Below are 22,356 nucleotides of genomic sequence, written 5' to 3' on the forward strand. Positions count from 1 at the left end.
CTTCGCGAGCGTTCCAGGATAATTGTCTGTACTTCAATACCATAAAGACATTTCCATGCCAAGTCCTGTGCCAAAAAGCTCCCTGAATGTTCCGGTACTTTCTAACAAAGGACGCAGTAGGACACCCCCCTTCTCACCACCTCATTGCCTCGACAGGACTCCCTCGCTGGCTGGAAGCTCACACCTGGCACTCAGGACCCGAATAGGTTCACAGAGAGAGGGAGAGGGAGGGACCTGCATTGGACCTATTAATGATTAATTAACACCTCACAGAATTGGTAAAATCTCAGGTTTCGGAGTCCACACCCTCTGGACCTCTTGCTGTGTGTTCCCGGGCAGTGTGTTTACACGTGGGAACCTCGGTTTTCTTCTGCGCTTGGTGGGGATGCTGTCGCCTCGCAGCAGTGGCACGAGGATGGGATGCAGGCTTCGTGTGAATTGCTGAGTGCATGATGAGCTTGGCATTCCTAGTTCCCCCCTCTGAGCTGGGGGCTCAGCCAGGTGCCCAGAGAGGAGGGGAGCTGTTCTGGAGCCTACGGCTGACCATTCTCTTTGGCACCAGGACCTCCCCCCAGAACACCATTCCAGCCCCGCCCCCACCCCCACCCCCAGGCCACACTCCCGGGGATGCACCGTGATCTGCCCAAAATGGAAGTCTTGCCTTTTGGGAGCTCCTAGTTCTCTCCCCTGAGGTTAAAGTCTGCATTGCTCAGCAGGCATCATTCAGGGCTCTCGCCTTGCCTCCCCGCTGTGACCCCTGCCTGCCCACGCTGTCCTCTGCCCAGACAGGCCCTGACCTGTCCCCTCTTCATCCTTCTGCATCCGTTCTGTCTTGGCCGTCTCTGCCCAGCACCCCCTCCTTGGGGCAGCTGCTCCTGCCTCACTCCCATCACAGACTCCGGCTGCCCTGGCCCCTGGGTGAGCACCTGAGCCAGGCCAGCTGATCCCCAGGTCCTCTCCCCCGCCACAGCTTGTGGCAAGGGCTGGGTGTCTTCCTTTGGGTTCCTCCCAACAGACTCTGAGTCAGGATGTGAGAGCAAGTAGTTTACTGGGGAGATGAGCCCAGGAAATACCAGGAGGTGGGCGAGGAAGCGAGACAGGGCGGGGCAGGAGCCAAGGACGGGTGAGCTATCTCACCAGCTGCCTCTGTGGCACCTGGAGCGTAACCCCGGGGGCCCCGGGGAGCCAGTGCTGCCGCGTGAGAAAGGCGAGGGAGCGGGCGTCTACCCTCTAGTTCTTATTAAACTATCGATTGATGCTGCCCCGAGGCGGGTGACTCCATGTCGATTTTGGCCTGCCTTGGAGGCCCGTGCCCAGAGAAAGCTCCGAGGCAAAGGAACGCATGTGCCGGCGGCTGGAAGCCAGCTGGTATGCACGTGGCCGTCAGGGTGGGAGTACCAGGGTGAAGCGTGAAGGTCTGCTGGAGCGGGCACGTGGCCTGAGCCAGGCCAATTGCGTCTTCCCCTGGGATTTTATTTCTCCATTTGCAGCCGGGTGGGAGGCGCTGGCCTGTTGGGTCACAGAGCTGGGGTAGCTTGAATCAGTGGCAGCCAGTGGCCACCTTCTCTGCCTCATGGAGTAGCAGGAGGGAGCCGGGCAGAGCCCGGGGGAGGGGGGGAAGGGGAGGTCAAGGGAGGGGAGGGAGGGAGACGTGACCATCTTGTCTGAGGTCCTGGACCCAGGTGCCCCTGAAACTCGCCCCTCTCCCAGACTTCCCACTTAGAGGAGCCATACACGGCCTCTTTTTCGGTCCGTCCTGGTCAAGTCTCTGTAACGTGCCGGCCACAGAAGAGGCCCGGGTCCCACGCTGGCCCCGCATCACGGCTGTGAGGCCTCGGTTCACCCCTCGGTCCAGACACCCGGCCCCTCTCCTGGGCTCCTTGGAACCCTCCAGTTCCCTCTGTCCTTGCACTTCGAACAGAAGACAGCATTGACCGTTGACCCAGGGTCCCTCCATCTGTCTCCTCTCTGCCTCATTCATCTCCTTTTTCCAGAACGCCTGGTCCAAAGAAAGTCCTCGGCGAATGTCATCAAATAGAATCACAAATGAACTCCAGCATTCATTTATTTTTAAAAATCTATTTACATTTTCTGCTTGTATTACTTATTGTGGGGTAACTGGAGGTGAATAAATTTGCTATTCACTGTTGGATGAAGAATTCCTTTAATTTGCCCTAAACTACCTCTCTCAGATTTTAAAGGGGGTGCCCATCATATTCTGGGATTCCGTGTTCCCTTTTCCTCCGTGAGTCATAGTTTTTATACAGTGAAATAATACCACAGTCAGCCTTTGGCTTCCCAGACTCTCCTTGTAAAAAGCCCTTCTCTCTTTATATGGCTGTTCAGACTGTCGGGTTTTTCCTATTTCTCTCCTATATTTGTCAGCACACCCCCTGGCACGGAGTAGATACTCAGCCAATATTCAAGGGCTGGATGAACGAATGCACAGGTGTCCTAAGAGAATAACGTGACTCCTGGGTCCCTGTCCCCAAACTTCAGGGTCCTTGTCCTCGTTTGGGTTCCCAGAAGCAGACGCCCAGCTGAGGATTTGAGGGCGGTGTATCTGAAAGGGGCGAGGAATAGAGGAAAGAGATGCATTAGCGATACAGGGAATGTGCATCATTCAGCCAGCGACCGCGTGGCCGAGTAGGGAATCCTTCCGGCAGACACCCATCTCGGAATCTTCCCAGCTGAGAGCACGGGATCCGGGGTATTTGCACCCCCAGCCCTGTCAGCCATTGTCAGCTGATGTCCCCGGGGCACTAAATCCCAGGCACTTGGGGGCCACCATGCTCACGGGCTACGTGCAGCCCAGGGGCAGCCCTCCAGCAGGCGCAGGTGCGGCTGGGGCAAGTCAGGTTGGCGTGCACAGAAATGGTTGGGAGTTTGATGGGCTTGAGTGGAACGCTGACTGTCTGCTTTAGTCCAATGGATGGAGTTTTTACCCCAAGCTCTTGTCTCACTAGATTCTGAGCCTTTTTCTGGCTGCCTCCACAGAGTCTTTGTTGTGGCTCATTTCCATCCATCTGGCCTTGGGGGGTGCCCACCCAGCTCACAGGGCCTTGCTGTCATGTTCATGGTACCTGGCGATGTCCCCTTGGTCTCCCTTGATTGGACCAGGGGTGACATCTGTTCCCAACAGGGCCAATTAGATTCTCTCTCTATGGAGTTAGAACTGGGAGGTGGCTGGGCACGGCCTGAGCTGGTCCCCGGAACAAGGGAGATGTGAACCCCGGTGCTGGCGGGGTGGTCATGTCCACAGGGAATGGGCGAGGCCCGGCTGCAGAGGGAGAAGGATACGGAGAGGTGCGAAATACACAGAAAGTACTGCCAGGGTGCCTGACCCCCTTTCAGGACTAATTCTAGTTCTTTGAGGGTTCTGGCTGTCCATGGGGTCCACAATAGTCCAGTATCCTACCGAGAAGCCCCCTCTCCGCTTAAGCTAACTTGAGTGGGTTTCTGTTACTCGCAACTTCCATCGGTCAAGACCTTGCCGCAGATCTCCCCACGGGCAGGGCCTGCACTGCCCCAAAGAAGTCCTGCCAAGGTAAGATGTGGAACTCACGCTTGTACCCTTCCTCTCCAAGGCCAGCAAACTCATGCCCCTCAGAGCCTGAGGGCCGCACAGCTAGCACCTGTCCACTCAGGGCGGTCGCCATCTTTCCCGTCCTTTTGGCGCCCCTGTCTAAGCCATGCCCATCACAGGACGGTCCCTCCAGGGCTCCTGACTCCAGTAGTTAGTGGTCTTTGCTGCCAGGCTGAGTCTCAGTGACATTCTGCAGCCGCTGGATGGGTGTGGTGGGAACAAACGAGAAACTGGAACTCCCCAGTCTTGGCTCTTGATGTCCAGCTCAGGAGACTCCAATGAAAACAACTGGTGAGGGAGACACTGGTGTGAGTTCAAGACCCGTCAGTACGGCAGCCACGTCGAGATGGGAAAGAAAGACCTTGACCTTTGCATTGACTGATCCCGCCCCACCATCTGCACTCACACGTGTGGTCCTCCCACCAGCTCACCTTGGTTCTGAGCGAGCGAGTGAGTGAGAGGGGGCTGGAGTCTCTCCAGGGTGTCCCGACCTGGCCCACGTGCTCCTTTTTCTGGGTCGGGCCTCATTATGACCAGAAGGACCTTCTCCGTCTCAAACTCTCCATGACTTAACTCCTGCCTGGGTGGCAAACAGGACCCTTTGCTGGGATTTCTAAGGACATCAGCGGCCAGTCCCTTCCCAGGAAAACTCGTAGGTGCATCTTGGTCCTTTCCCATCCTCCTGGATGCCCTCTCAGGATCCCACTTTGCCCATGACACACCATCTTATTCAAATTCAAAGGTTATTTTTTGGAAGTTAGATTCTAAGATTGCACAACGATGGAAAAGTTGATCAAAATTAAACTTTTCTGTCTCCCTTTTTACTTCGTTGGCCCTGATAACAATAACATTAGCGAATACTTGCCATGTGCCTGGCCTGTTCTAATTATTTTCCGTGCATCTCTCCCTGAGGGAGGGAGATGCCATCATCATCACCCCCATTTTACAGATGGGGAGCTGAACACAAGGCCAAGAGCTTGGAAGTGGAGGAGCCGGGACTGGAAGCCAGCCCCACTGGTTCCAGATGGCACCAAGCAGCAAGCTACGGACTCCGTCTGCCACTTGAATAACCCCACCTGGGAGGCAGTTGTAGCTCAGAGAGGTCGGGGGACTGGAGCAAAGGCACACAGCTGCTGCTTGATGGAGTGAAGTTTCAAACTCATCCGTTGAGATGCAAAGATGGTGCTCCTTCTGCTGGACCATCTGGTTAGCTCCCTGGAAGGACGACGCATCTTTTATTGAGTGTCTGCTTGGTGCCAGGCGCTGGGCTATGTGTTTTCATATATCTTATCTGTTTTAAAACCTGGAGAGGATTTAAAACACGTCTGCACATTCTTTGATCGCCACCTATTGAGAAATATGCTCGATATCCTCTCTCCTTGACCCTCGGCAGGCTCCATGATTCGACCAAGAGTATGGCGGAAGTGGCGTTCTATGACTTCCAATGGCAGGTCATAGAAGGTCATGCACCTTCCGCCTGGTTCTCTTGGGAGGCTTGCTCAGGAGAGCCTTCCTGGGGACGCCACACGGAGGCCCTTCAGTCTGCGGCCCCCGCTGAGCTCCCGCCACGTGGGTGAACCATCATGGATGTCCAGCCCAGGTGACCTTCGGGTGTCTGCAGCCCGGCCAGCATCTGACGGCAGCCACATGACAGACCCCCCAAGGAAGAGCCATCCAGCCAGCCTGGACCAGGTTCCTCCCCTTCAAAGTACTGAGCAAAGTACAGTGCTTGTTTTAAGCCACTACTTTTTGGGGTCATTTGTTACGTAGCAATAGCAAGCATGACGTCCCATCTGAGACATGTTAGCCTGACTGAGACATTAAAAGGAAATGAAATAGCTCAGAAACCCCCACTGGGTTCACACTGCAGCAAACCCAAACACCCCAGTCCCCTCAGGCCATCTGGTTTAGAAGCCAATGTCACGGGCTGTGGCCCTGGACTGCCTGAGTTGGAGTCCCAATGCCACCACTCAATAGCCAAGCGACCCTGGGCAAGTGCCTTCACCTACTCGAGCCTCAGTTTCCCCATCTATGAAACAAGGCCGACGAGAACCCCTCCCATCACTGGGTTGTGAGCAGTTCACAGGCCAATGCCGGTGGAGCCCTGTGCCCAGCGCCCGGCACATGTGGGTGCCTGCTGAAGTCAACGGGTAGCGGTGGGCACGGCCAGAGGCCAGGCCAGGGAGACTCAGCAGGACACATGGGCAGATGACCAGAGGGAGAGGAAACGAGAAACTGAGGGAGAGAAGGGGGTGAGGGGCGGAAGGTCCTGTGGTGTGCCGGGTGTTCGGGCAGTAGCTGCCTGGCTGGACGGGAGTTGGTAGCTCGGCCGGGGGACGACATTGTAGAGAGGTGCCCTCAGGTTGCAGCTCTGCCAACGGTGCCCCTGGAACAGCCGGCTGGGAGGAGCCATCCTGCACAGTAAGGAGCCTGCAGAGTTGCCACCAAAAGCGTCGGTAGGAGCTGGAGGCCCCGGTCAGCAGAGCTGTGGACCTTTCTTTATCAACCTCCCCCACCCAAATACTGAGCACACGGGGGATCGGATCCTGCGTGCCTTCCCTTCCCCTGTGCCTGGGTGGGGACCCCGTTTATCCCACTCCCCTGTACCCGAGCTTTACTGCTACACAAGCTAGCAGCCAAGTGGGCGAGAGCATGAGTTCAGATCCCAGTTCCTCCATTCAGGAGCTGTGTGGCCTCGGGAAAGCTACTGACACTCTCTGTGCCCAGTTTCCTGATAACAGCACCAGCCTCAGGCGGTTGTTGGGTGGCGGTGGATTTGACGGGATGCTGTGTGTGGGGCCAGGTGCTTGAGAGGCGTCTGTTAATAATGCAGGTCTCTTCTCCCTTTGGGTTTGCCCTTGTCAAACCGAGGACCACTGTTCTGGAACAGTCCATCGTGTTCACCACTGAATGCCCCAATGCTTGGAACAGAGCCCGACACACAGTAGGTACTTTTAATAAGTATTGAATGAATGAATCTTGAGTTGAGAACCATGCTTCAAAACTGAAAGAAAGAAAAGTAAAAGAAATGAAAAAAGATTTAAAAAGAAATAGCATTATTCTTCATCTGCATTTGAGCTGCACCAAAATCTTGGGGACAGGTTTCCGGCTTCTGAATCCATGTCACCCCTGCCCTGCCAGTCACCGAGGGGTCTTCTTCCCTCCTCCCTGCCCAGCATGCTCTGACCCCTCTGGGCACTCCAGACTCTGGAATCCCGGAGGGGCCCTGTCTGTGCGGGCTCCCCCTGCATCACCCAGGGGCCGGCAGGGAGTCAATGGGAGGGTGTGGGAGGAGCACATGATGTGTGAGCTGATTCCTGCGTCTTCATGTGGGGACCTGAGGACAGCCTCCTCCCACCCTTGCCTGCACACAGTAGGGCCACACTGTGTGATGGAGTGGAGGCGCCGGGGAGCCCTGCAGCTCCTCCAGCCTTGGTTGCTTCAGGTGCCAATGGTGTCTTGGATTTCCATGTTTCAAAGGCGATTTCTTCCGGCTCTCAATTGCTTGCTGTATTGACCTGCACAGGTTAAGGACGCTAAATGCCTGTGGGCAAAATGCGGCAAGAGCACGGCCTGGACCTGCGCTGCCTGCTCACCAGCTGTGGCACCTGGGCTCTCTCCTCTCCACACCTTCATTCCCTGGTCTGTGGAATGGGCTCTGTTCCACCTCCCTGGATTCCTGTGAGCGCTGCTGGGACCAGGAAGGCAAAGCGCTTACCTGCCTCAGCCAGGAACATCCCCGAGTCTTATTTCTTCATCTGCACGTTGGGAATAGTGTGTGTGTGTGTGTGTGTGTGTGTGTGTGTGTCTGGGCGGCAAGAGTGAAGTTGTCACCCCACGTGTAGAGGATGGGAATAAATTTAGCAAGCGTGTGTTCCGCGCCTCGGTTTACGGAGCCCACGCCCTTCCCGATGGCATTTGCTGCAGTCCCAGGAGGTCGCCTCTCTATTCCCATTTTCCAGCTGAGCCGCAGAGAGACGCGATTCGGTAAATTTGTGAACCCCTGGTGGAAAGTGCTTGGTACCACTCCGGGCGCGGGGTAAGCGATACTTTTATTGCCACGACGTGGAAACTGAGCACGTCCTCTTCTCAAGCTGAGCTCTTAGGCCGCGGGCGCCCCCGCCCTCCTCGCGCGGCCTCGGGACCGCGGGCACCCGCGCCGCCCCAGGTCCACCGGGCTCGCGGGGCGGGGCGAGCCTGAGGGAGGCGGGGCCGGGGCGGGGCGAGCCTGAGGGAGGCGGGGCCGGGGCGGGGCGAGCATGAGGGGGCGGGGCCTGGGCGGGGCGAGCCCGGGAAGGGCGGGGCCTGGGAGGGGACAGGGCAGGGCGGGGCCGGAGGACGGAGGGGGCGGGGCCATGACGGCACGGCCCTATCAGCATCGCTGGCCGCCGAGGGGGCGTGGCCTCCGGGCTCCGGGCAGCCTACAAGAGGCGGCGCGCGGGGCCCCCAGACCCACTGCATCCCTCTGCGGCCGGGTTGTCCTGCATCCCGCGGCGGGCTCTCTCTGCCTCCTGTATCCGCTGCGCCAGCTGCGTCCGCTGTACCCACTGTGCCCGTGCTGCTGCTGCCATCGCCGCTGCTCGACGCGGGGGACGCCGGCGAGGTGGTGATTGGAGCCCTGCGGAGGTAAGTGTGACTTAGATTCTTCCCTTCTCTGGAAGCGGCGATCAGCTCCCCGGTCATCTCTGAGGAGCCGCCAGAGCAGATGCCCTCTGTTAGGCTTACTGGGTGCAGGCGCTAAGCGGAGCGCGCTACCTGCATCTCAGAACGGTGCTCAGCAGCATGCCCTTTCACAGATGGAGAAACTGAGGCTCAGTGAGCCCAAGTCATCTGGCCAAGACCTCACAGCCAGGAAGTGAGGGACTCAAAGCTGGTCTGATCACAGATCTCTGCTCCCAGAGGCTGTGTCCTCGTGTCTTCCTTGTGCAATGTGCTAGCATCTGTTGCCTTCCTTTGCACACAGTGGACGTCAATAAATGGAAAGCTGATGGTGTGGCTGTGGCAGGAGTTTGACTGTGTTCTACCCACGTGCGGAGGGGCCAGGGTACTCCTAAGGGCATGTGGATTCCCTCTGCAGTTTACAGGGCCACGCCCCTTTAAGATTTCATTTGCAACAAACCTGCAAGTTAGCCTTCCTCTTTCCCTATTTCAGATGAAGAGACTGAGGGTCGGAGAGGTGAAGTGAGTTGTCCAGGCAGAGCTAGGGCTAGGACACATCTCTGTCTCCCCTCGAAGCTGTAGGTGGACGTGTCCAGGCATGGGGCGTGTCAGAGTTCCTGCAGGTTCGGGAACACGTTCCTGGGTCTCTTCAGCCAGAGTAGGCATCTGCACAAACTCCTTGTAGAGGAGAATTGTGCCGGGAGCCAAGGGCTCAGCTCTGGAGTCCTGGGGAGAACAGGCTGCCCTAGATGGACAGAGCCAGGGCCAGTCCCTCGTGCGGCGCAGACCCGGAGCCTCCCTCGCCAAGGGCTGGGCTGCTGGACAAGCCAGAAAGGACTTAGCCGATGCCTGCTCGTCAGAGTCTAACTTGAATTGGGTATCTTTTAGCCAAAAGCTGAGTTGCTGCTCTGGTTGAGAGAAGCTGCTGGGAGTCTGTGCAAATGCCCAGCTCACCTTCCAGCCAAGAGTAGGCTTGTGAGTTTCCACCTTGAGCCTTTGGTCTCCTTGCCCTGGCAGAACAGGGTGAGCTTGCCTTCCCCAGCGGGGTCAGGGCATCTAGGGTCTGGAGCCTGACAGGCTAGAGACCAGGGTCGTGCAGAGCCAGACGAGGGGTGTGCCCCCCCACTCCCCCAGATAGACCGAAAGGGGACCTCCCCAGGCTCTTGGTGTTTGTGCACTGAATTTGCCGCTTCTGCCCCTGATCTAGCTGTTTCCACCTGGGGGCAGGATCAGAAGCCGTGGGAGCTGTATTGCTGGTGTGGCAGGTGTGAAGCCCCGTGTTGTGCGCTTTACCTGTATGATGGTCCTCGCAACACACCTGGGCAGCAGGCTGCTTGCTCTCCATCTCACAGATGAGGAGACCGAGGCTTGGAGAGGCGAAGTGCATGCTCAAGGTCCCCTAACTGGTGTGTGATGTTGTCACCCCCAGGTCTGTCTGGCTGCAGACCCTACACGCTTAACCGCCGGGTCCTGCCTCCTTCCAGACCCTTCTCTGCCCGATCACTACCTCTGCCTGTGGACCTGGCCTTCACACGGGCATTTGTCCGAGAGGGGCTCCGGGCAAAGCAGGAGGCACCAGAGTTGAGGCCAATTCTCAAGTCCCTGACAATGCCCCCGGGGGGGAGAATAAAGAGAACGATTTTGATTTTTACAGAATCTCTTAAAAAGTAAGAGTAGGAATAGTAATAATAACATTTATAAAGTCATCCCAGCAGCTGACATTTATCCGGCGCTTCTACGGGCCAGACGTGCCCAGGGTTTCACACGGATGAGCTCACTGGCTTTTTTATGAGGTGGGCGCTGGACTGTCCTCCTTTTTACGAGGAGGAAATGGAGGCTCAGCATGATTAAAGCGTGTACCCAACACGACACAGCCAGGGCGGCAGAGAGCTGCCATCCTGGCTGGGCCGCACCCCAGATTCTGGAAGAAGGTGCTTGTCCAGTGCCAGCCACAGAATGTCACAGCAGAGCTTTCTGCTACTCAAGGCTGCTTGTGCCCTGTGGGGTCTGCATCCCTGGCCCCGGTTGGGGGTGGGCCTGGAGAGGGAATGCGCTCACACGGGGGCTTCAGTTCCACTCTGCCGACAGGTACTGGTATCAATGCGCAGAAGGCCCTGCCCCAGGGCCCAGCTCAAGGCTGGCTCCCCCAGCCCTGTCTCTGGACTGGAGCGGAGAGCTGGCTTGGCAGGGGAGGGCCTGGAACCTTGGCAGAAGAGCATGATCCCGCTGAGCCCCCTTCTCCTCTCCCTCCAAGACCCCACGGTGTATATCTGGCTTTTGTAGGTTGCATTTGAAAACTGGCTTTTAGAGGCAGGACCCCCAACGCTGACCTCTTTGGCCCCGCGGGAGCTGGAACGTTTCTTTTCTCTGTCACCAGTGTAATTTACTGTGTATGGGAGGTGCCTCTGTGTCTGCTCGCTCCCGACCTAGGAGGTTTTTTTTTTTGCAGACTCACTGGTTTTTGATCAGTCCCAGATGTGCAAACCGAGCATCACTCAAAGGGGCTGATGGCTTGTCAAGAATGGAAAATACAACACAGGCGTCATTGCATTTCATCTTTGGTTCATTGAGCTGAATAGATGCTGGGACCTTTGTGGGAAGGGGATCCGGAGCCCCTCGTAAAGTCCTGAGTGGAGCACGCTGTGTTCTGGAACTGGGAGGGTTGAGCAGATCTGGGTGGCGGCTGGTAGGGCCAGCCATGCCCTTTTTTCCCTTGAATAAAATTGTTTCATTGTGGTAAAATTCACATAAACATAAAATTTACCATTTTAACCATTTTAGAGTATACAGTCAAGTGGCATTTAGCACATTTGCAGTGTTATGCAACTATCACCACTATCTTAATTCCAGAACATTTTCATCCTCCTAAAAGGAGACCCCATAGCCATGTTGAGCAGTCACTCCCCATTCTCTCTGCACAGCCCCTGGCAACCACTATTCTGCTTTCTGTCTCTATGGATTTGCTTACTCGGGACAGTTCATGTAAAAGAAACCATACAGTAAGGGCCTTTTGTGGCTGGCCTCTTTCATGGGGCATGATGTTTTCGAGGTTCATGCATGTCGTAGCCTGTGTGGCGCTTCATCCCTTTTAATGGCTGAGTAATATTCCACGGTGTGGATGGAGCACATTTCGTTCGTTTATCCATTTTTCCATTGATGGACATTTGGGCTGCTTCCACCTTTCGGTTCCTGTGACTGACACTCCTATGAACATTTATGTCCATGTTGCTGTTTGAACACCTGTTGTCATTTGTTGGGGGTCTACAGCTAGGAGTGGAATTGCCAGCTCACATGGTAACTTTGTGTTAATTTGTTGAGGAGCCCATGTCCTCTTTCTTGACTTCCTTCTTGAAGAAGCGTCAACTCGGGTCGTCTCGTTCCAGCATGAGTCAAGGCCCTCTGCCACCGGTGCAGGGAAATCTGGCGACTGGGCGTTTGGCAGAAGTGTTGACATTCCACCCAGGGTCACAGCAGCAACTGGCAGAGAATCCTGTCTCAGACGTTGTCCTGTGTGGGCCATGCTTTGTACCCTAGGCTGTAGAATTGTGGGTACTCACAGACACCCCCCTTTCAAGGCTGTGAGGACAGACAGTTTCTCGTGGTCCAGCCCGAGGGAGGTTTGTCTTCTCTGATTGGCTCAAGTGCTGCGTCAGCTTAGACAAAAACCCACAGATCCAGGGGAAAAAGAAAAGTCCTAACGAGGATTATGCAACTTCTGGACCGTTGTTTAAAAAATATCGTAACTTATGAAATCCCACATTTTCAGTCCGAATTTCTGGACCACGTCCCATTGTGAGTCCAGGATGGCAGCGTTCCAGAAGGGAAAAGAATCGAGCTTACATTTTGCTTGCAGTCAACTGGTCTTGGAATTGACCCTGACCCAAAGTTCTTTTGGATGGGGAAAAAAACACACTCAGATCCCTCTAGGACCAGGAGCCAGCATCCAGCTGGCATCCGCTGAGACCAGCTTGATAAGAGCTGAAGTCCTTCCAGAGTAAAGAGGCAGCCGCCTTCTGCTGGCAAGCACAGGTGACGGTGGGTGGGTGGGCGGGGAGTTGACAAGGTCCCAGGTGAAGTGACCGTGTGTGCAAAGGCCTGGAGGTGGGGAGAGGCCTGGTGCCCGTGGAGAATGGCAAGGAGTTTGGTGTGTCCAGAACCTAAGGGTCAGGCTCAGGGCAGCAAGGATCTGCTCTGTGGGTGGGGGTCTCAAAGCGGGGTCCCTGGGCCTGCAGCAGTGCCCCGGAAATGGATAGAAATGCAGATTCTCAGGCCCCGCCCCAGACCTCCTGAATCAGAAGCTGTGGGGGTGGGGCTGGCAGTGTGTGTTTTAATGAGGTTTCCAGTACTTTCTCGTGCGGCTCCGGTGGGAGACCCACTGCCCTAGAAAGCCCACGTGGACTTGCCCGGGGCCCTGGCACAGACACGGGGGCCTGGCTAGTGGGGGCAGCTGTGAAGCTGCGTGGAAGGCTCTGCCTGGCGTGACCAGAAAGAAGTCACATGGCAAGAACGGAGTGAGCGGCTGGGAGCTGGAATGACCCCCTCCGGGCCGGAGTCAGAGGCCCCTTGAGAACAGTTGTTGGCGGATCCGTACGCCTTTCTTCCGGAAGAATGCTCAGCCTGTTGGCGCCTGGTGCTCTGGGGCCCGAGCAGTCATCCCAAGATTCTAGCATCTTTCTTCCGAGTGTGTTTAGTGCCCCGTGCGCCCCAGAGCTTGCGAAATGCATCTATTATGGCCCCTAAATGCCCCCTCCGAGAGAAGGAGTTGTTTCCTCAACAGCTTTTCAAACAGATCTGTACATGCGTGTGTGTCTGTTGCTGCCAGCCCCGCGCCCTCCTGCCCCAAAGCAGCGCCCCACACAGCCGGTCTGTTCCCGTCGGGAAGCCCTGGGCCTGAACACTCTGTTTATTCCCGGGAACCTTCAAGGCTCGGTCTTCACGGGGACTGAAGATATTTTCAGCTTTGGCGTCGCTGGACAAAGTGCCCTCTCAGACTTGGGATGAACCCGGCCCTGTCTGGGAGTGCTGTGTCTGGTCCAAGTGGGAGGCCCCGCCGGCCGCTGGGCTCTATCTGGGCTCCGACGGGTTTAAGTTCACTTTGAAGGCTGTCTGAGCCCGGGCCCCAGACTTGTCTCAGCTCTGAGACTCCCCAAGGGGAGAGCCTCGGAGGGGTTCCTCTGGCATCTTGGTGCTCTCCTTGCAGCCGCTCAGCTTCCTTGATCCCTTCTTCAAACAGAAGCCAGAGCAATTTCCAACTTTTTAAAAAAACCTTTCTATTAAAGTTTAACGTACTAGAGAAGAATGCACCTCCTTTCTGTGTGGAGGCTGAATCATCACAAAGGGCACACGTTCGGCCTCCAGCTCCAGGTCACGCTGCAGAGCCTGACCGGCCCCGGCTCCCTCCCACGGCCCCACCCCCAAGAGTAACCATTTCCGGACTTCTGATGACCTGGGTTGGTCCTGCCTGGTTTTGAACTTTACAAAAACGGAACCCTGCCTGTTTCCTCACTGGCGTCTCGCGCCTGCTGTTCAGCATCACAGACGTGAGCCTCGTCTGTGTTGTCACATGCCCACGGGCTTTCGAAGCGTAAATCAGTCGGCTCGTTCCCCCCACCTCAAGGCTCCCCTTACATTGAGGGTAAATCGAGACTCCTCATCCTGGCCTTCAAGGCCCCTGGCCACCTGGCCCTGCCCACCTCTGTGACCCCATTTCTCTCCGGCTCACTGGCTTTGTGCCTGTCCTCAGTCATCAGACGGTGACCACCTCCGAGCCTTTGTCTGTGCAGTTCCTGCTGCCTGCAGTTCCCTTTCCCTGAGATCTCAGCGGGACCTTGCTGTCACCCGGCCACAGTGGTCCCTGCCCCACCTCTGCCCCCTTCCCCATCCAGTTCCCTGGGCTGTTCACCTCGAGCCTTTTGTATTTATCAGTTTGCTGTGGTTGGTGCCTCCTCGCTCCCAGGTGTGGACGGTCTCGTTCACTTGCGTATCCCAAGGACTCCATGGCCACCGAGGGTTTGCCCTGAGGAGTTCCCCCCCAAGCAGGGTGAAGATCCTATAGCCTGGTGCTGGATAACTCCTGAGCCGTGTGGCTTTGAGCTTGGTTCAGAACCATGGCCGTGACTCACCCTGGCAGATGCCACCCGATACCGGTGAATCACTCGTGTGAGGCAGGAGGCTGGTCTGGGTGCTGCCGGTCATGCAGCCTGGAGCAGAGATGATCGGGGAAGCCTGAGTTCACCCGGGAGAAGCGCAAGAACGGTCATTATGCACCGGGAAGTCCCGGACTCTGCCGCCAGGCTCTTTATCCCGCTATTTATGCGATCTTCACACCCTCCCTCTGCCAGCCTGGGGAGCAGTTCAGGGCCTCCCGGTGCCTGTGAGGAGCTGCAGACTCAGAGAGGGTGAGGGACCTTCTGGGCAGCACACAGCTCCACGTGGGGGAGCCAGGATTCGAACCCGGCTTTGACCCAACGTCCCCGCCTTTCCACCTGCCTTCTGGGAGCCCTTGGCTGCTTGTCCTTCGGAGATGGAGGTTTCCTGCTGTCTATCTAAAGCTTTGCTGGGAGCATCATTTCCAAGGAAACACCCACACATCTGCAAGAAGGGAGGAAGGGCCCCAGGAGTGAGGGACCGGCTATTTTAAGACTGTATTAATTCATTATCCAGTCTCTTATATATTACCTTGGCTTGTAGTGAACACACCTGGGTTTTAGTTCTTTTTTTGCACAAAGTAGAATACGTGTTTGTTGACTGCATTTTCTTCTATTTTTCTCCAGGATTGTGTGCCTATGCTCTCGGCATGGTATTAAATCGAATGGGTTTTGTATATTGGATTTATCCAGTTTCGCCCCCAGCCTTGCTGTCCCTTATATCCTATAAGGATGCATCTTTTGCCTAGGGGACAGGAGGAAAGAAGGCGCCCGTGGGGCTGACGTTTCTGTTAAGCCAAGTGGACTGTTGGCCCGCTGTCCTCAGTTGTAGGGGACCCAGGGCTGAGGGCAGAGTGGCCAGTGAGGGAAGGAACGGGGCTGTTTCCTCCCCTGTCCAGAAGGGCTGAGGGAAAGCCGACTGCATCCAGTGCAGGAGGGGCGCCATCCCGTCTGGTGCTCACCCAGACGCTCTCCCGGGGGGGTCTGCCCGGTCCTGGGATCTGTCCAAGACGTGCCGGGGTGTCCTCCTCCACCACGTCCTTCCAGCCACGGCTTCATTCCTGGAATTTCTGGGTGGTTTGTGGGTACGGCTCTGATCTGCCCTTGGCCTCGTTCACATTTTGAGTTCTCCTTTGTGCTTCTCAGGAAGAGCAGAGCCTGGGGCACCCCTGGCCTTTGGGGTCGGCTGCTGTCCTGTGGGCGGGTGTCTTGCTGAGTGAGTCTGCCTGACGTGGGGCTGTCAGTCCGTCCTGCGTGACGTTTTGGAGAGCTGCTGCGTGGGCGAGCCAGGATTGGTCAGCAAACAGAGTGTGACAAACAGTCGGCACTGTCCGCAGGCATTCTGTTATGACCGTGAGCCAGCTGCTTGTCTGTTTGGAGCCTCAGTTTTCTCATCTGTAAAATGGGGCTGATAATCAGAGTGACCGCATCAGTCTGCGGAAAGGATGCACTGGGAGAGGCTGGGAGCAGAGGACCTGGCACAGTGTCACAGGCATCAAGTGTGAACTGGGCTGTTGGAGATGCGTGTTGCTTGAGCAGTGGTGCATGCTGGGGTATAAAGTTGAACAAGACTCGGTGCCAGCCGTGGTGCTCTGGAGCTGGCTTGTCCTGGTAATGAGAGCCGAGAGTTAAAGTTTCAGAAAGGTTGTGAGTCAATTAAACACAACCATCATTAAATGTTAAATTATATAAACTTACCGTTAAGTCAGTCATATTCCAGATGCGGGTAATAAATACTCAGAACTTATCCTAATGTTTTACCCCACTTTACTGTTATCTCTGCTCTGGAGGTTCTTGGCATCTGTTGTCGATCGTATCCGTATGATGGAAGGAGTACCTGATGGAGCCTTTGCGAGTCTCTTTCCAGAAATTCCACTGTCAGTGACTTCATGTTGGTTGCTTGAAATTGGCCAGAGAGGGAGTATTTATATCAAGGGAATTGGCAGACACTACAAATCAGGATGTTTTCTTTTTTGTTGTTTTTTTGAGCGGTGGTTGTTGAACATTTACCAGCACATCACTCGTTCCAGCCCTGGAGAAACGCATAGTCTAGCTGGAGAGGCAAATAGCATGAGCGGACACAATGCAGGGTGGTGATCCCAGGACAGCCACGGGCCTGGTGACTCGGCTGAGACAGCCCTGGGAGGAGATCGAACTTCATGGCAGCGACGGCATCTGTGCTGGCTCACTGTCACCAACGTGAATTACCACGTGCGTTTGTATGGATGGTTCCTGGCCGGACGGTCAGCATCGATGCTCCAGACCTGGGTCATGACATCTTGGAACCTGCTTCCCCAGAAAGCTGGGAAAAAGTGGCATGTACTGAGTAAAGTGTGTTTCAAATTTAGGAGAGGGCTCCCCCCCAAAAGCATTAGCCATTTAATAGGATTTTTAAAAATTGGATTTTGACTCAAGGCAGGGGTGGGGCTTTGAAATATTGTAGTGAAGAGAGAATAGTCTTCTTCACTGAGTTCTCCGTTATTAATCCCAGCCTTCTAAAAGCTACTTCAGACAAGGCATCTGGGGAGCATTTAGCATCATGACCATAACAGCTAACACTGTTAGCTGTACACTGTATGGCTGACACTGTAATGTTATAATGTTCCCGTTCATTCCTCACCCCACAGCTTATCCCTTGACCCCAGCCTACCCCCTCCCCTGACCCCAGCCAGAGAGATTAACCCCTGCTCCTCAGTGAAGACTCAGCTGAAAGGTCACTGCTTCCTGGAAGCCTCACGGGTTGATCACGCCTGCGGACCTGTCCATCTCGTTCAGTGCTGAATCCCCAGCGTCTGACAAATCCTGTAATTCATCTCTACCATATAGATGCACAGACTGGGGCCCAGAGAAGCTAAATGCCATGTCCAAGGCCACACAGCTAGTGAGGGGCAGTGTCAGGAATTGGTCCCAGTCTCTGTTCCCTGAGAGCCCAAGCTGCCATCAACCACAAAGCCAAAACCATCTGTCGTCCTCGTGCGACTCTTCTGATCTCGCTGGGAGGGAGATCCTCTCGGCCATCCTGTAAATATTTATCGAACACGGACTGGTCAGACATCGGTGATCCGGCAGTGAACAAGCCTGACAGGTCGGGGAGCGTGATTAAGCCAGCCCCTGGAGCTGAGTCTCAACCGCCAGGCCGGGGCCGCAGAAGGGGCAGGCTGCAGTCACGGGATGAGCTGTGGGAACAGCGTGTGCAAGAGCAGAGGGCTTGGCACAGACTGGGAGCTGACGGCTGACAGGCTCGGTCCTGAGATTCATCTTTCTGGCAGACTTTCCTAAACATGGGCGAAGGCAGCGGGCGAGATGACGCACTGGACTTGAAGCCTGTTCCCTTCCTCTCCCGCGCTCCTGAGAGCTGGATTTGGGGGTGGCGTCGCCCAGGAGATAGCCATCAAGGAGCCCCCGTTGCTAGATTGGGAACACGAGGACCTGCCAATGCCCCGAATGCCCTCGGAGCCTGGCCCAGGGACGGGGATGGGTGCAGAGCTGATCCTGCAGTGGCCACATGCTGAAAATTCCCGGGCTTTCAGCAAGCCTGATCTCAAGCCTTGGCTCCACATCTAGCCAGCCACGCAGCCTCGCACGTTCCAGGCATTGCCCCCGGCCTCAGTTTTCCCTTCTGTAAAATGGGGTTGAGAGCAGCCAGCTCCTTGGCAGAGGCGGTGGCAGCTCCGGGCCATGCTGCAGGAATTTGACTCCCTCCACATCCGTTTGCCAGGCTTGGGTCTCGCTGTTCACCCTGGGGCTTCAGAGCCTGGTCTGTCACCCTCCCAACCCCCCTGGCGGCCTGAGGTCTGGGACGTTCTCATGAGACCGTGGCACCGTTATCTTGTTTGCGGTCTTCGGGCTGGGTTTTGTAACCGCGGCTGAGGAGAACAAGACCTTCCAGAGAGCGTTGCTGCCGCCTCATACAGCCGTCCACGGCGGCATCTCACACTGTTGGAAAGAGGCCAGGAGTGACAGAGAGCTGAGCAGGCCTCCTCCAGAAACGAGGCTTGCCCTCGGCAGCCCAAGGAGGATCGGGGGGCCAAAGTGCAGAGCCAGAGGATGGGCCTCCCTCTCCGGGTACCGAAGCGGGCTGGGGTCGCCCCACAGAAGCTTGAGCTCCTCCAGGCCGTTAGGAAAACGGCCAGGACCTCGGCAGCCGGAGGGCGCTCTGCAGAGAGGACCCCATCGATTCCAGGGATCAGAGGTCAGCTCATCACAGTTGAGTCAAAGGCATGTCGGCAGATGGAGGTTGGATGGGTGCCAAGCCCGATGACGGGGTGTGTTTTGGTGCAGTGTCCCTGTGACGTACAGGCCCCTCTCCCCTGGGGTGGATGTGCTGGTGCCTCCTCATAGACAGTCACCGTCTGAGCCGCAGGCCCGGCAGTCTGCCCGGAAGCCCAGAAGGGCGAGGAGGGTTACGGTGCGAGATTGTGATGTTTATGGGGGTCCCTGCCCTGCATGGGTGGTGACGGGAGATCCGTAAGGAAGCCCCCTCCGAGGGAAGGCAGAGGACAGTAAGAAAGGGGCTCTGAGGTCAGACGGAGACGTGTTCCAACCCCACTTCTCTCCTTGCAGTCGTGTGATCCTGGGCCGGTTCCTTATACCCCGGAGGCCTCAGTCTCCTCCTCTGTAAATGGGAGTGACGGGCCCAGACCTCTGGACCAGCGGGAGGGCCAGGGGACAGACGCAGCCGCCAGCGCGCAGTAGGTCTCCCTTCGCTCAAGCCCCCCCAGCCTCCCCTGTGGGAGCTGTCCTTGTCCTTGCAAAGCCCCAGACGCCCTTGGACAATGTGTACGTCTCCTTTGGAAAAAGTTCTTTTTTAACTGTAGGTGGACCTCGGCTGCTCGAGTGTCACTGCCCGGGGTCCTCGGCCCGCTAATTCGCCTGTTTTCGCCTCGCCTCCTTCTGTACAGCGGCCAGGGGACATTCAGAACACAGTCCTGTCCCTTTGCTTCTTATCTCGTACCTGGATTAGTCCGCTCGGGCTGCCAGGATGGGATACCACCGACTCGGGGTTTAAACAGCAGAGCTTTATCCTCTCCCGGTCCTGGAGGCTGGCAGCCCGAGGTCAAGGTGGTGGCAGGTGGGTTTCTCCTGAGGCCTCTCCCCTTGGCATGTAGACGCTGTGTTCTCCCCGTGTCCTCACGTGGGCATCCGTCCATGCGAGTCTGTGTCCTGGTCTCCTCTTCTTATAAGGACCCCAGTCATGGTGCTGTGATGAGGGCCCGTCCTGATGACCTTGTTTTCACTTAGTCATCTTTAAAGGCTCCTCTCCAAACACAGTCACGTTCTGAGGTGCCTGGGGCATGTGAATTTGGGGGACACAACTCAGCCCAGAACTCTGGGCTCGTTTCCTCTGTGCCAGGTTCGTGCTGGGCTCTGGGAAGACAGGTGTGAAGGAGACGCCGGCACTGTTAGCGTCACATTCCGCTCGTATCTTCAGTGTCCTCTTGCAGCCCAACCTGAGCAGGAGCATCGGGATCCAGGCCTTGCCCCCCGCCCCCCGGGTGGACCCCAGGTCCCCTGGGCTCCAGCACAGAGCTGCCAACGGCTCCACCCAGGCCGGCGGCTGGCGGGAGGCAGAGCTGGCACTTGGAGAAACTCTCCTCTCTCTCCGTCCTCTTGTGTTGTCTTCCCAGGGGAAGGTTCCACAGAGCCGCATGGTCCTCCCAACTCCACAGCTCCACCCTGGGCTGTGTCGCTTCTCTTTGGACCCTCAGAGGGAAGGACTGTCTGAGGCCACGGAGTGTGGGAGGCCCTTAACGTTCACAGGGGGGCGGCTGGTCGAGCCTTTGGGGATAAGGTTGCACTTTTTCAGGAGAACGTGCCAGAAGGATGCACCTGGAGCCGGCAGCTGCTTCATCATCCTTTTATGCTTTAGTGTTTTCTTTTGTTTTATTACGATTTTAAAAAATTTTTTAAAAAGGCAAATCCAAAGGAGAGTATGCACTCCCACCTAGGTCTGGCCCTGAGGACGCCCTCCTTTGGGTACCACTTAGCAGCTCTTGCCACCTCGGCCTGTCCTCCTCAGAGAACAGAGCCTGACACTTTGCCATAGTTGCTTGAGATTCTAAAATAGAAATACTGGGTTACAGATGAAGGCGAGGTCCCTCGTGTTCTCCTTCCCTCACCCCGGAGTCAACCGCCACCAGGAACTATGCGTAATGTGTGTATGAGTATGTGTGTGTACACATGAGTATGTAACATACATATACATCCATAAACTACACACAATGTGGTTGATATTTTTAAATTTACGTAAATAGTACCATTAGTGTAATATCCCACAACTTGCTTTTTTAACCCGGCATCATATTTGAGACTTATTTACGTGGACACTCACATGGCTCCAGGTCCTTCCTTTTACCTGCTGTATAATATTCCACTCATGACTACCCCACAATTTATTGACCCATCCCCCTACTGATAGCCATCTGAGTTGTGCCCATTAATGATTTAAACCAAACCCAGGTTTGGGTCTAGTTGAGTCATACAAGCAATTCCTCTGGGGGTGCCCTGCCCCCCCACCCTGCTACTTAAGTGTAGAGTAAAGAGATCGAGTGTTGTGACGGGAGAGTGGCCGCTCTGTGACGTCAATCCCGCTCTCACTTTGTCTCAAGTCTTAATCCAGCGTCAGTGTGTCTTGGCATCTCTTCTTTGAGCCTGCCCTCTGTGGCTGGGAAATGCTCATATATGGTGGCGTGACTAACCTGGGAGAGAAGTCGGGGGCCCTCGGAGGTTCTGTGTTACTGGTCTGATTCCCAACGGGGCCAGTGAGCGCACAGAAGTCCTCTCCGCCGTCCCTGGGGCTCTGCCCTGAAGGGAACGCCTTAGGAGAGAAGCCCCATGTCACCCACTCAAAGAGAGCCAGCACCCCACGGCCCCCCCCCCCCCCCCCAGCTGCATGGCGGTTATTTTTATTGGAAGCGCGGCTCAGTCAGGACCTGGAGGGCTTCCAAGGTCGGAGATGGGAACCGCCGTGTTCCCAGAGCTCCTGGCTCTGCGCTCTGCCTCCTGGGGTGCCCAGCTCAGCCGTCCCCTCCCTGCTCTCTCTGCGTCTGCCCCTGAGGATGTCCCTCTGGCTTCCATCTCGCAGTCCCAGCCTACTTGACAGTGAACCTGGTTGTTGCTAAGGGAGGAGCCTCGTTGAAAGGACAGGGCCTCTTGGGTTCCGGATGGGTCAGCATCGAGGCCCAGTTGCTGCCCTCCACCCTACAGGTGGGGTTCCTCGGCTCCCTGCGCTGTCTGTAGTCAGCCCTGTCCCACTGGGTGGGGGCTGTGGGTGTCCTCGCCTGTCTCCCCAGCCCAGCTGGGAGCTCCGTGAAGCTGGGGACAGTGTCTGCTTCATCTTTGTATCCCAGGGTCCAGCACAAAGTAGGTGCCCAATAGAGGTCATGGGGTGACCACCCGACTCTCCCTTGGGAGTCAAGCAGAGGTGACAGGTGTAAATGAACACACTCGCTCAGGTCTTGCCTTGTTCTTGGACGGGACGAACATCAGGAGGAGGACCACAGTTAGTGACCTTTAGAGGAGGTGAGACCCTGGCCCCCAGGGAGAGAGGAGTGGCTAGCGTGATGGACAGTCCTGAGCCCTCAGGGTCATCCCACCGGCTCGAGTCCCGGTGTCCCCACTCACCAGCCGCGTGGCCTCCGGCACGGTGTGTCTCCACTCTAAGCCTCAGCTTGCTCATCTGTAAAACAGGACGATGACAGACGGACCTCCTGGGTCATCGTTAGGGTTGGAAATGACGTGCGTGAGGTCACCAGCCCACATGGGTGCTCAGGAATGGTTCTCGGAAGGGACAAAAGTCACAGTGGGAATGCACCTAATAAAACTCGGACCTTCGGGTTTTAAAGTTAGGAAGTGTGCTCTGAGACTAAGCCGGCCTTTCCTAAGACGTGTGCCCGGGAAGAAAGGTTAATAAGAGGTGGTATTTGGGAACGGGACCTGTAACCCCAAAAGCAGGGAAGGACCATC

The 22,356-nt window shown here is 56.2% G+C and overlaps 1 protein-coding gene and 1 long non-coding RNA gene across 12 annotated transcripts in view; one reads left to right on the forward strand and one right to left on the reverse strand.

Moving 5' to 3' along the window:
- Positions 1 to 2,047: 2,047 nt before the first annotated feature.
- On the reverse strand, positions 2,048 to 17,290 carry LOC124251452 (uncharacterized). Of its 9 annotated transcripts, none has more exons than XR_006891756.1 (5): positions 17,150 to 17,290; positions 16,090 to 16,693; positions 14,148 to 15,999; positions 7,305 to 8,204; positions 2,048 to 6,590 (listed from the first exon to the last, which is right to left on the reverse strand). It is a non-coding gene; the product is annotated as an uncharacterized LOC124251452 (long non-coding RNA). The 9 variants fall into 9 exon arrangements; XR_006891757.1 differs by having other exon boundaries at positions 17,074 to 17,163; XR_006891762.1 differs by lacking the exon at positions 17,150 to 17,290 and having other exon boundaries at positions 2,048 to 2,563; positions 3,566 to 6,590; positions 16,090 to 17,004.
- The window catches only part of CRISPLD2 (cysteine rich secretory protein LCCL domain containing 2), a 65,495-nt gene continuing 51,212 nt past the window's right edge, over positions 8,074 to 22,356 (forward strand). The window contains exon 1 of one of the 3 annotated variants that reach the window (XM_046684267.1): positions 8,074 to 8,212. Coding sequence is in view for 1 of the 3 variants with exons in the window: in XM_046684266.1 (XP_046540222.1) it covers positions 18,439 to 18,583 (145 nt within the window). In the remaining 2 variants the exon portion in view is untranslated. Of the gene's footprint in view, positions 8,213 to 14,517; positions 14,644 to 18,283; positions 18,584 to 22,356 lie in introns of those variants that run through there. The other 2 variants (XM_046684268.1, XM_046684266.1) reach the window with 2 other exon arrangements.

Source organism: Equus quagga, chromosome 13 (assembly GCF_021613505.1).
Source record: "Equus quagga isolate Etosha38 chromosome 13, UCLA_HA_Equagga_1.0, whole genome shotgun sequence".
NCBI classification, from domain to species: domain Eukaryota; kingdom Metazoa; phylum Chordata; class Mammalia; order Perissodactyla; family Equidae; genus Equus; species Equus quagga.